Genomic DNA, 13831 nt, shown 5'->3' with positions numbered 1-13831 from the left:
TGCACCTTGAGTCCTGTCTCATTCTCAACCATAGCCACAAAGTGTTTGAAATGCATAAACACTTCTGATTTTGCCTTGAGACCATAGACCCAAGTGTAGTTGGTAAAGTTATCTATGAATGTAACAAAATAGAGATAACCCCCAAAAGCAGGTGTCCTCATGGGACCGTAGACATCACTGTGAATAAGCTGTAATTTCCGTGTAGCTTTCACTGCACCATCCTTTTTGAAGGGAAGTCTATGCATTTTGCCAAGAATGCAGCCTTCACATGCATGAGGAGGAGGAGACTCCAAAGGAGGCAATGCATCAACCATATCATGCCTCTGAAGTGTCATTAAGTTGCCATAGTTCATGTGCCCATACCTGGCATGCCATAACTCCGCATTCTGCATCGCAGCAGTGGATGGGATCTTTTTACATATAGATCAAGCTGAAAAAGACCCCGATACAAAGTGCCAGAGAACATCAAAGCATAGTCATTTTCTTTGTCTCTGCCTGCACACTTGTCATCATAAAAAACAACGTGAAATCCTCCTCTATTGAGTGAGGACACTGAAAGCAAATTCTTCTTTATCCCTGGCACATAGAGTACATCTGAAATTCTGAAATCTGTGCCATCACTGGATGTGAGAATAATGTCTCCCACTCCACAAACTGAATAAGAAGAATTATTCGCACAAGTTACCTTCTTCTTGGTAGGTGAAGAATGCAGAGTTACAAACAGACTTTTCTTGGAAGTGATGTGCTTTGAAGCACCACTATCACAATACCAAGTATGTAGTGTCTCATTAACACTAAAAGAGCATTCATCCTTTGAAGGATCATAGCTGCAAGTCAAGAAAGCATATGGGTCATCATCATGAGTGGCTGTAATATCAGAGCTACCCACTGAAAAATCTGAAGTGCAAGACAGAAAGGCATAGTGCTCTTCAACCAAGTTGGTTGCAACATCTCCTCCATCATGAGAATGTGGAACTGATACAGCCATATCGGAATTCCTTTTCTTCTCTTTGGCTATGCGCTTTTTGCACTCTCCAATATAATGACTTGGCTTTTTGCAATAATGACAGATGCCCTTCTTTTTCTGATTATTTATATCACCCTTTGCCTTATAAGAAAGCTGTTGAGAATCAGCTTTATGCTGATGTGTGGGCTGATTGGCATGTGGCTTTTGCTGCCCTTTACCCTTGGACCTGCTCCAATCACCTGTGCTGTATTTGTACGTCTACCCCTGCCTCCAGCTGTAGGAGTGACAGGAGTTGTCGCTGTAAAGTAAAAGCTGCAAAGAAAAATATGCCCACAGTGACAAATACTGTTACAGCCTGTCAAAGGCTCAAAATTCACCACAATGCTCTGCTCAATGCCCAAAAAATCTGCAAATAGTGGCAAAAGTCTGCAAATTGACTCACATTGAGTCCAAAATTGTTTGCGAACTTTCAAAATGCTCTTTTACTTGCAAAATTGCAACCCAAATGCAAAAGCCCCAATTTCTTGTGGGAAATTGCATACAAAAGAGGGAAGATGATCTAAAAGCTCTAAATGTTGCACAAATTGCACTCTGCCTGCAAAAGCCCCAAATTTCACTGCAAAATTGCAATGTAATTCCAAAAGCCCCAAATTTTTGGACAACCTGCAAACCAACTGCAATGTCTACCCACGAATACAGAATGCCCCAAATTCTCTTCAAGATCTAAGCCAAACAATGGCTATCTGCAAACAATGCTTGCCCAAAAACCAACTGCTAGAGTACCTGCAAGAATAAAACCTGCACAGAAGTGCGGACGCCAATGAAGAGTACAACGGCCTGCAAAATGTACGAAAATCCGTACTGTGTACGGATTTGCAGCAACCTGTACGGATATAACTGTACGGAGTACAGACAACCAGTGCTGTCAGGTATGGAATGGCGACACGCAATACAGACGATTGCGTATGGAATGCATGTGTACATATGCCTTTGTACGGACGCCTGTGTACGGACGCCTGTGTACGGATGTACGTGTACGGATGGTGCAGTATGGCACAGGGCAGTTGGCAATACGGAGTGTCAGTCCGTACGTCATAGGACGCTGTACGGACACTAATGGCGGCAATGTACGGGCTGGCGCAGATGTACGGAATGCCAATGGGCTAATCGATGGTAGGGACTGGCGCGAATGTACGGAATTAGTCCAGAGAGCTGCGAGCAGGGTGCTGGGAGCAGGAGGAGCTTGCGGGCAAGCGGTAGGGAGCTGGGCAGGAAGCTTGGAGCAGGGTCTTGCTGCTCTAGAAATAGAGAGTGAGAGAGCAAGAGAGCTGAACGTTTAGTTTGCAATAGAAAGAGTGAAGTAGTACAACAAGAGGGAAAGGTTTTGTCTAAGTGACAAAACCTTATCCTTCACTAACCGTAGTTAGTGAACTAACTGTGGTTAGGGGGAAAAACCTCAAATGAGGGAAAAGTGCCCCTAACCTACTTATTACATTACATTGGTCACTGCTAGAATATAACAATAATTCTAACACATCTATGCTCTTTAAGTAAAGAAGTTTGTGATTCCACACCCCACACCACATTGTGTGAGCTCTTGCGCAATACTATCAATTCCTAGCAGGCCTGATTTGTCTCTCCTAGACTACTTGGCTGTTCGGAGGCTAGATGCACCTTGTTTCAGCAAGGACATCATCTTTGGAAGACATCTAAAGACATGTATGCTAGCATCCAAGTATTGGAGCCCTCTGTTATCATATATGTGAGAACTCTAGCTCCATGGAACGTTGGGGAATTGCAGCAACGTATGGAGCTGTTTCAGACCAAATACAGCAGCTATAATAAAGATGATTTTTCGTTCTTCACATTTGGTAAGGAGAGCATAACCAGAGATGCAATGCAAAGATAGCTCATTGAAGCATTAATTGAAGGTAGCATGTGGGGTATATGGCAAAGTAGTCAATGCTTCCCATGTGCAGGCAAAGCACAATGGGGTGTGCAGAACAAAAACCATGGGGACATCCGTTACGTATGTGATTATGGAGCTTTGTGATGATGCTCGTGCTAGGACAGATTACCATCCAGATGACCCCAGAATGTTTCAACACCTAAGGCAAAGGAATATATCACATTTCCTTTTGACCCTGGTTGCATGCATGATGGATAGGATCTTAGAGAATAGTTGTTGAATGTTGATGAGTTGTGTCCACTACACTAAGCTCTTTGCCATAGTCTTACTTGTCTTTTCATACTATCCCTAAGTATTACAATTCCAGTTATTTTTCAGGAGCTAGTGGGGCTATTATTACATGAAGAACAGACACACAAAAAACATCTCTGTTGATATGCATGATGGGAATCAAGCCTTGTTGGCTAAAGGCAAGGGCAGGTCTCATTATGGTGGCTATCATTCTAGGAGTGATTCAGCATAACTATCTAAGAAAAATTCAGATAATGCAGTTCAGTTTAGAAAAAAGGGTAAGTGCCATTACTATAAGAAGCTTGGATACTATAACAAGAGTGCAAGAAGAGGTTGGAGTAAGAAAAGAACAAGAAAGATGGAACATCAAATGCAAGCAAGAAAAATTAGATGCACTCTACACACAATCAAAACAAGAGTGAGAGCCTAAGGAGAATTTATAGAGAAGAACCAAGAGTAAGAAGAGAGAGATGCGCATCGCAGGATGAGTCATCAAATAGTGATACAAATGAGGGCATTTGTAGAAGCATGAAAGCTACTATAAAGACACAAAGATCTAGCAAGGGAGTTAGATCTGTAGAAAAGCCTTCACATCTCAGATTTGATAGGAAGAAAGACACATGCGCCATCTAATCATGGATTAGTAAACTTGATGATTACTTTTCAGGAGAAAATTTATTGAGAAGGATAAATTAGAGTCTCGTTGATGACCAAACACGAGATTGATAAAGAAAGATTTCATAATTGCATAATTCGAGGAGATAACTAGATAACATTAGGATGCATTTAGACATTTTGAGAAAGAAGCAATCTCGGCATACACTAACTGATCGACATCACCTACAACATTAGAAATAGTCCACGAGAAGGTCAAAAAAGAAAATATGTGGTTAGGATTGAAGTCAAAACTTAGAGCTGAGATTAACGTGTGAAACGTACACTTTCTTAACTCTCTGGTTTTTGTTGATTCACTGGCTAACTCACAATCACAGGCGCTGGCATCATATTTTTCCTCCCAGCCTCTCTTGTAGACTGCAAGCATCAAATCCACAAGCCCAAAACTCCCTAGATGGTTCCCTCTGCCACATGTCATCATTTTAGACCTTTAGCTTGGTACACCATTTACCCCTCTCTTGGGGCACAATTAAAACATTTTCCCCTTGGCATTTTTACACATTTAGGTGCACCTAGGCCTGAGCACTCAAAACCACCTAGGACCTTGGCAGTTACTTCCCTTGACCATTTTATTTATGCACATAAAATATTACAAAAGTCGGTCATCTAAGAGAAAATGCCCACCGATTTTTGCGAGGTCATGCTATCTCGGCTAGAGCATAACATTCCTTCCCTCTTCAAGCATCAGCGTCCTCGATGATGAAATCTGGGAATACTCTCCGTAAGAGTATACGGATTTCCAGGTAGCTTTCGATAGAGGTAGACCATGCCATGCAACCAACACCATGGGTATCTTCGGATTGCGCACTTGCATTATTCCTCGGTTCAGGATTCTTGTTGGTTTGCGTCTTGCGACTTGCGACTGAACCCTGTAGAGGAATGTTTTTTCCATTGTAGGCAAACTCCAACAATGCAACCACTTGTCCCATGTATGTTGCCTCAATGACACATATGCTCTAAGCATATCCTCTAAAATTTGGTTGATTCTTTCCGTCTGACCATTCATTTCTGGATGATCCCCACTACTCATTCCCAACTCAGTCCTTAGTGTCTCAAATACCACAGTCCAAAAATGACCGGTAAATTTGACATCTCTGTCTGACACTATGGATCTAGGTAATCCATGCAGACGAAATATATGTCTTTAGTTAGAATGAAGTGAGCCATCTTGATAAGACGATCAACCACCACAAGGATAGAATCATATCCATCTTGTGTTGTAGACAGACCTACAATAAAGTCCATGGAAATACTCTCCCACTTACTTAGTGGTATCTCCAAGGGCTGTAAAAGTTCGGGTGGCTTCACCCGCTCTGTCTTACTTACTTGACACAAAAAACAACGTGTCACATATTCATGAATATGCTTTTTCATCTTTGGCCAAAAGAAATCTCGCTTCACGAGATCATATGTCTTCTCGACTCCTAGATGTCCCGCATATGGGCTATCACGGCACTCTCGAATGACTCTCTACCTGAGATTATTCTGATTAGGTACTACTACCTTGCCATTTCTTTTCAGCATACCATCCCTTATGGCATATCTTGCATAAGTTTGGCCTTTTCTGGATGCCAGGTCATCCTTTTCCCCGGGTTTCAATACATGAGCCTTAGGCCAAAAGCTTTGAACGAACTCGTCCACCTTTTGAGTTTCTCTAATCTCGGCCATTAGAGTACTCTCTAACACCGTGAAACTCATGTTATGAGCAACTTTATTATCTTTTCCTCTTCGGTACCGAATCGTCAAATTAAACTTCTGCATGAGTTCTGCCCACCTAGCTTGGCGGCCTCTCAAGTCAGGCTGTTTACAAAAATGTTTCAGAGTATCATGATCAACATCCACATAAAACTATGATCCATACAAATAATGTCGCCATGTTTTCAAAGTATGGACAACAGCATACAACTCTAATTCATGAGTTGGCCAATTTCTTTGAGAGGGAGAAAGCTTCTTGCTTTCAAAGGCTACTGGCGTTCCCTCTTGGAGGAGAGCTACTCCTACCGCAATGCCACTTGCATCGGTTTCCAGGAACAATGGTTTCTGGGGATCAACTATTTTTAACACCGGTCCTGTGACCACAGCTTGTTTTATGGTGTTAAAACTTTCCTGTTAATTCTGTCCCCATATCTTTATCTGAGGTCAGATTAGTCAATGGCGATACTATTTCGGATAAAATTGGACAAATCCCAAGAATGATCGCAAAGCGGTCAGACTCTGAGGGATTAGCCAAGTCAGTATCGCAACCACTTTCTTTGGATCCATTTCTACCCCCTCTGGAGTAATCCTAAGTATTCAAGTCTAACCATACACAGTATAGTTTTCTTCTTATTTACATAAAGACTGGCTTTCCTCAAAGTATTGAACACTATTCTTAAGTGTTCATGCTGCTCATTAATACTTTTACTGAATACCAGAATATCGTCAATAAAGTGTACTACAAACTTTCCGATATACAGACGTAGTAAATCGTTCATAAGCATGACGAATGTAGCTGGAGCATTGGTAAGTCCAAAGGGCATTACCAAAAACTCATAATGACCAAAACCTGCTTCTAAAAGCGGTTTTATGCACATCCTCGGCTCTAATACGGATCTAATGGTAGCCACACTTAAGATCTATCTTACCGAAAATTACGGCCCCATGCAATGCATCTAGCAAATCATCGATCCGAGCCATCAGATATCTGTGCTTAATAGTGATATTATTCAATGCTGTGTAATCTATACAGAGTTGAAAAGTATCATCTTTCTTCCTCTTTAATATCACTGGGGAAGCAAAAGGTGAAAAACTGGGTTGAATCTGCCCCAGCTTGAGGTATTCTTCCAGTTGTCTTCACACCTCAGCTTCTTCTGTAAAGCTTAATCTATAGGGAGATCTATTTACAGGTTCTGCCCCGGGGATAAGCTCAATTTTATGCTGAACATTCCGCTCTGGAGGTAACCCATAAGGTAACTCATCCCTAAAACAATCAGAGAACTTCTCCGATATCTCTTCAGCCAACTCGGCCATTTCCCCATCTTGGGTAGCCTCAGTGCTAGTCGACGCATCATCAATCAACTCTATCGATGCTATACACAGACACAGAAACTCTTTCGGAGTCTTCCGAATTTCCATGACTGAAATTAATGGTCCTCAAGGTAAGTCCTTTTCACCTCGCAAAACATATTCTACCCCGTTTATCTTGAACTGGTAAATATGCTTTTTCCAATCAATGGCTGGATTTTTTCAAAAATGCCGAGCCATGCCTAGGGCTATTTCTACGTAAGCAAGCCTGGTCAACTCAAAGTCCAGCTTCTCAACATAGTCTTGAATTCAAAGTTCCAACTGGGTAACCCTCTGGTCCCATACTTCAGTTCAACTTCCGTCTGCCATCCTGACCGTATAAGCATAGTCAGACGGACTAGTTTTCAACTTGAGCCTCTTAATAAGCTTCGAGTTAATTACATTGTGCGTTGACGTTGAGTCAAATAACACAATCACATCATGATTGGCTACTTGCCCTTTCATTTTAATCAACTCGGGCTCATTGAAAACCGTATACCCCGTTGCTGCGGGCTTTGAAAGGATGTTATCAGGTGCACCGCTTATTAACTTAGTAACAGACACACTTAACAACACAGGTACTAACCTCTGAGAAGGTCCCGCCAATTGCATCTGCATATGTTCCGCATTGGGACTCTCCTGCATTCCGTGTCGCATTCAAATCATATTGACCGTGCGACGGTCTTTATTTAGTGGACAATCTTTCCACTGATGTCGCTGAAGGCAGCCAAAGCACAATCCTTCTTTTCTAGCTTTTTCTTTTTGCTCAGGGGTCAACGAGGACTTTGACCAAGCCCGGGCTGCCATTGGAGTTACTTTTCTTTTCATCCCAACGATGGTACTTGTCTTTGCTGGTCCCTCAACCAACTTCACCTGCTTGGTTTGGCCACTTGGCTGCGAGACACTTGTCTTTGAAGTCCATTTCCTCTGAAATCCCCCTTTTCTCGGGTGCTCATGCTGAGTCCCTGCCTGCACAAACCCACTAGGTCTGCCTCTTGCATCCTCATAGTTTAAAGCTACTGAAATAGATTCATCTAATGTAGTCACATATTTAGCCCGAACTTCCATTTTAATCTTGTCATTCAATCCATAGATATAGTCTTTTAACTGAACCGACATAGGGAGAGGGTCTGTTATTTTCATAACACATTCCCTGAATTTGTCAGTGTACTCTGCCACCGACAAATTCCTCTGGCGAAGGTTTCTATAAGCATCCCAATCTCGGGACTCTTCCTCAGGTGGAAGAAAGTGTTTCTTAAATTCAGCCTTAAACCCTTCCCAGGTGGTAGGGGCAACTTGATCTTTCTGTTGCTTTATCCACCATCTATCCGCTGCCTCAATAAACAGGTGAGTGGTCTCGCGGATTTTCTTTAGATCAGATCTGATTTCACAAATGGCGAAGGCTTCTTCCCACTTGTGTAACCAAACCTCGATCACATCAAAACTGCGCTCGGTCATCCGACCAGCGTACTTCTCCGGTCTATAGTTGGCAATATTAGGTACCTTGACCTTCGTACGCTCTGATGAGTGTATACTGGGCTCTAGCTCTGCTGGAGCTTTGCCCTTTTCATTTCTAGATGTCTAGCTGACAAGGCTTGCACCATCTCCCTAATTTCATTTTGACCAACATTCACTTGAAGCTGCTGGTTCATAATCTGTTGTAAAGCATCTTCTAGTACAGAAATCCTACCCACCAGAGTAGGCGTTGTGTGATGGGACACTTCTTGCGTAGATTGCACTCTAGATTCACCAGGATTTACCCTGGAATCTTGTCCCTCTGCCTCCATTGTTTCAAAAGGGAAAATAGAATTTTATTTTATTTTATTTTTAAAACTTCTTTCCGTACGTCCAAAACCCCAAAAGTATATCACACTTCAAATTTCCCTTTTTGCTGTACAGGAATAATAAACTGCAAATTGAAAATTTGTATAGAAGGGAAAAGAACCGCTCCCTGGAAGCTCCACAAAGTGGTCGGAGTTGGTGGAGGTTCGAACTAGTCTCATGAACGCTATTTTAGCAGGCCTGAATAGAGGAGGCTCAAGACTTAGAGGTGGGGGTGACGGTATCCAAGCTGCTTGGTTCACAAACACCCCTGACGTGCCTTCAACAATCCCGTCTGTCACCCATCTGTCGAAGCCTCCATGACTGGTAGCATCGTTGCTCAGAAGGTCCTCGCTATTGGCCACCCTGCAAGATTGCCATCGACCCCTGTCTTGGCACCGCTCAAATACTACCGTCGACCCCGCTTGTCATGAATCTCATAGCCTGGCGAATTCAGCCGTCCGTGCGCTCTTGCCGCCCATCGTCAGCCTACCCCGCTAATTTCACCCAACACCGCTTATCGCGTCGAAGTGCCTGCCCGTAACCTCAGTCTCATGCGCCACCGTTCCCTGGCTCTAAGCTACTCGTAAACCAACGGGTTCACGTAGACAGCTCTTAGAGCGCGATGTGTGCCCATGTGGAGGTGGCGTCCTTGACCTCGCTCTTCTTTTCCGCCTGGTTTCTTTTCTGCGGAGGCTCTCCAAGTGGCAAGCGGAAGCAATCCGTGGCAAGAAGGACTCGATGCGACTGCTCTTGTGTGTCGTCACATATCCCGCTCTCCCTTCATACCCAATTCCCTCGTCTAGCCTAAAGCTCTGATACCAAATGAAACGTACACTTTCTTAACTCTCTGGTTTTCGTTGATTCACTGGCTAACTCACAATCACAGGCGCTGGCATCATATTTTCCTCCCAGCCTCTCTTGTAGACTGCAAGCATCAAAAGATACGTAATTTCATTGCTTCATGCCTATCCACAAGCCCACAACTCCCTAGATGGTTCCCTCTGCCACATGTCATCATTTTAGACCTTTAGCTTGGTACACCATTTACCCCTCTCTTGGGGCACAATTAAAACATTTGCCCCTTGGCATTTTTACACATTTAGGTGCACCTAGGCCTGAGCACTCAGAACCACCTAGTTGATGCCAATACACCCTCACCTAGGACCTTGGCAGTTACTTCCATTGACCATTTTATTTACGCACATAAAATATTACAGAAGTCGGTCATCTAAGAGAAAATGCCCACCGATCTTTCCGAGGTCATGCTATCTCGGCTAGAGCATAACAAGGTGTTTCATTCTCACTGAGTTAGCTTTCAATTTTTATGAATTGTGAGAGGACAAATGGTATTTCAAAGGAGGGGAAAGTCTAGAATAGTCCATGCATTTCCCACAAAAGAAGAGGTTTGGTGGTAAATATTTCTTTACACATAAATTTGGCTTTGTTAATAAAAGGACAGATACTCCTCTTAAAACCAATGGCAAAAACTCCAGGTGGTGATTGAATTTGGCCAGCAAATGTCTCACCAACTTGCCCAAAGCATAGATCAAGCCACTCAAGCTTTTCAAGGATGGTAACTCAAATCCCAATAGTGGAACCTACCTTGGGGTCCCACATCCTCACCCTCTGGCAGTTCTCTTGGAGGAGGGCAACGGTCTTTTGAAGGAAGCTTATGTTCCCACATGCTAAAAGCTTCAAGGTGGATGCAGCCCTAGACTTGCAAGCCTTTAATGACACTCTTAACATTGAGTTCAAAAAGGGAAGGACATATACCCAAAAAATGCCCCCTACTTAAAGAGAGAGAGGACTCATTTGCAATGGTTCGCATGATCTAGGACGACGCAATCAAGCAAGAGACTAACACGAGAAGTGATCATTCCGATGGAGAAAGTAGGTACAATTGTCATGCATCTTTGAATATGAGAGGTTACATTAATAAAAAAGAAGTTGTTTTGCATGATAACTTAATTTCACGGAGGTTGTGCTCACAAACATTAAGTACAAGTATACAAGGGAAGTTAAAAACTTGGAGACTTCCACTAAGCCCTAGAAGGATATACAAGATTTCCTAGAGGCAAGGAGTTGATATTATTTTGGGTATGCCTTGGAGACATTATGTCACCTTCCTCTTCTCTATACTATAGCCTTATCTCTCTTATCACGGGAGTAGCACCCTGATTTTTCCTCCCAGCCAATTCTGCCAAGACTTCCAAGCAAGAGAGAGAGAGCTGTCATCAAAATCACGTAAAAAATCAAATCCTTATCTTCTCTCACTAGCCTTAGCAGACCCCAAATCCCTAGATAGATCTAGATGCCACATGTCATCCATATAGGGCCTTCCTAATGCAACATTTCACCCCTCTCTTGGGATGCATTTAATTCCTTGCCCCTAGGCACAATCTTTGCACTAGGCCCTTGGTCTCAAATCTATCCAGTCTGGTGCTATCAGCCCTCACCTAGGACCTTGACATTAATCCCTCCCGATCATTTACATAAAGCGCAAACACATATTTTACAGAGATAGATCCTATAAGGGAAATGTCGACTGATTCTTCCGAGGTCATGCTACCTCGGCTAGAGCGTAACACATTAATACAATCCAAAGATAGATTGTGACTCTAATCAAATGTGGATTGTAAAGGATGACAAGGGATTATACTTAAAAGCGAAATAAAAAGAGAGATTACTTCTCTATTGAATTATACTTAGGATAAAAGTACAATTAGAAGAGATAAAGTTTTCCTGATTTTGTATAGTTACAGCTATGAATTGTGTCACTAAAACTGCTCACCAAAGATCTCTTTCTAATTCGCTTCTAGAAGACCTGCCACCTGGAATTTAGGGCCTGAAAACCATAGGACCTTAATCTATACATGAGTTGAGATTACTACTGGAGTTTTGTAACTTTTTATTTGATGCTAGTGGTTATGGAATTGAAGCAGTCCTTATATAGGATGAACATTCCATAGCATATGAAGTAAAAAGTTGAAGCTAGTGGAGTGCAATTATAGCACATATGATAAGGAGTTAACCGTTGTTGTACATGCTCTAAGAATGTGGCAATATTCTTTAATGGGAGATAAAGGTTCCACTAAGATGGATCAACAAAGCATAAAACATTCATTGGCCCAGCCATTGATATCTGATAGACATATGAAATGGGCATCATTTTTTTTAGCCTGATAGATTTGACTTCAACCAGACCTAGGGCAATCCTAAAGATTGCCATTGAAAAGATGCTAAGTGGATTCTTAGATACACAAAGGGAACTTTGACTCTGGAATTGAATACAAGAGAAACAATGATCTGAAAATGTTAGGATACACTGATAGTGATTGGGTTGGATGTGTAGATCAGTAGGTCAATTTTCGGATATTGCTCAACATTGGATTTAGGCTGAGATTTTAGAAGCAAAGTACCACTGCTCTCCTCTATGAAATTTGAATATAGAGGAGCAACAAAATAAACTTGTGAAGCTATTTGGTTAAGGAGAATCTCGAAGCTATTGGACTGGAGCAAAAAATATCAACTCCTTTATATATGGATAATGAGTTCTCTTAAGTAGCCAAGAATTGTTCGTGCTCCGTCTAAACACATAGAAGTTCAGTGTCACTTTGTATGTGAGAAACTTTTGAGCAATGAGATAAATCTGATAGAGGATCAAGTGACAAATATACTAACCAAACCTCTTGCAAGGGTTAAGCAACTGAAATTTTTGAACACAATGGATGCTACGTTAAATCCTTGTTAATCAAGGAGGGGTGTTGGAAAAGTGACTGTGTCGTGCGTGCATGTGTATGTATGTATGTGTATATAACAACTTCATGATGCAATGGTTCTCCATAGGGAGCCTTCAAGGAATTGGAAGCATCCTTTGGTGTTTGGAATACTTCTCATGTTTTTTTCACATTGAGCCCATCCTTCATCCTTTTGTTCTGCTGGCTGCTTGTTTCTTGACCTATGATAATCTCCTGTGTGTCATTCTTCTATAGAATATCCACCACCTGTATATCCAGGCTAGCGGTGGTAAATGTGTTGTCAAACGATGAACTGGTGAGTTCCTCTTAGTTCCCAAGGAGGATGGTACACATGATTTTCTTTGCACAGTGGTAGCACACTCTAGTGTGAGATAATCACCTGTTGTCATGGCCATTTAACAAAGTTGATTGTGCTTAGCTGTCTAGCGGATATAATTGTACCAAAGATCATTATACTGTGAATTTACATTGCTTGTTGTGGGCGATTAGAGATGGGTTTTATTGGATAACTAAGAGGGTACTGCTTGCCTTATCTGTAAGAGAAAGGAGATTTTTGTTTGGCAGCAACTTGTAAACATAAAATTATAGGGCATGTTTCACCCCATTTCTTTCCACATGGTAGCACAATTTAGTGTGAGATAGTCACCTATTGTCGTGGCTATTGTTATTGATTGTGCCTACCTGTCTGGAGAATGGAAGCCTAGTAAAGGTTTTTATAGTGTGAATGTACGTTGCTGGAGGTTGGTCAAGAGATCTGGGTTTGTTTTGCTGGATAAAGAACGCTTTATTGCTTGCGATGCCCGTAAGAGAGAAGAGATTTGCATAATAGTGTCCTATTTAACTACTTATGTTTGTTAAATGTTTTTGCTGCAGTCTGTTCGGGGAGTTTTTGTCAAATCACTTTGTCAAGAATTGGAGCCATATATATATATGTTTGAAGATGATGCCTTGCCAGATGAATGCTTCCCGGATGTTAGTCTATCTGATTTTACAGCTTGTAGTGTTAGCCAATCATTACTCAACGTCATTGAAAATCAAGTAGGTAGGGTTGGGGGATTTGTAAATCTGGCTTCTGATGATGTTCATATACAAGGCAGAAATGCAGAGGAGAATCTGTTTCCAACCTTGAAAGTTGGTAAAAAACGCATGATTTTGCCAATGAGCGACTTGAACTTGGGAAAATGCGCTAATTTGATAAGTCTAGTATCAAGGCTTCCCAAAGGATACATGAAAGCTAGCTCTGCAGCCAAGTTTACAAGTATTATTTTTAGGCTTGAGAGGTGAATTTTCTTGGTATTGTAAAATTTGAATGGACCGACTTTGTATTTCTTATCTTATTTTTTGTGCTGATTTGTATTGCCTTTT

At 41.9% G+C, this 13831-nt stretch overlaps 1 protein-coding gene across 2 annotated transcripts in view; it reads left to right on the top strand.

Annotated features, from left to right (window-relative positions):
* The window catches only part of LOC147891117 (Urb2/Npa2 family protein), a 114653-nt gene that overhangs the window by 59909 nt on the left and 40913 nt on the right, over positions 1-13831 (top strand). For both annotated transcript variants that reach the window (XM_087389408.1, XM_087389409.1), the window contains exon 4: positions 13340-13746. In XM_087389408.1, the coding sequence (XP_087245534.1) occupies positions 13340-13746 (407 nt within the window). The remainder of the gene's footprint in view (positions 1-13339; positions 13747-13831) is intronic.

This window comes from Dipteris shenzhenensis, chromosome 18, assembly GCF_047967505.1.
Source record: "Dipteris shenzhenensis isolate YYH24624 ecotype China chromosome 18, Dip_SZ_1.0, whole genome shotgun sequence".
NCBI lineage: Eukaryota > Viridiplantae > Streptophyta > Polypodiopsida > Gleicheniales > Dipteridaceae > Dipteris > Dipteris shenzhenensis.
The sequence above is the reverse complement of the archived record's forward strand: the minus strand, read 5'-3'. Positions and strand labels throughout refer to the sequence as shown.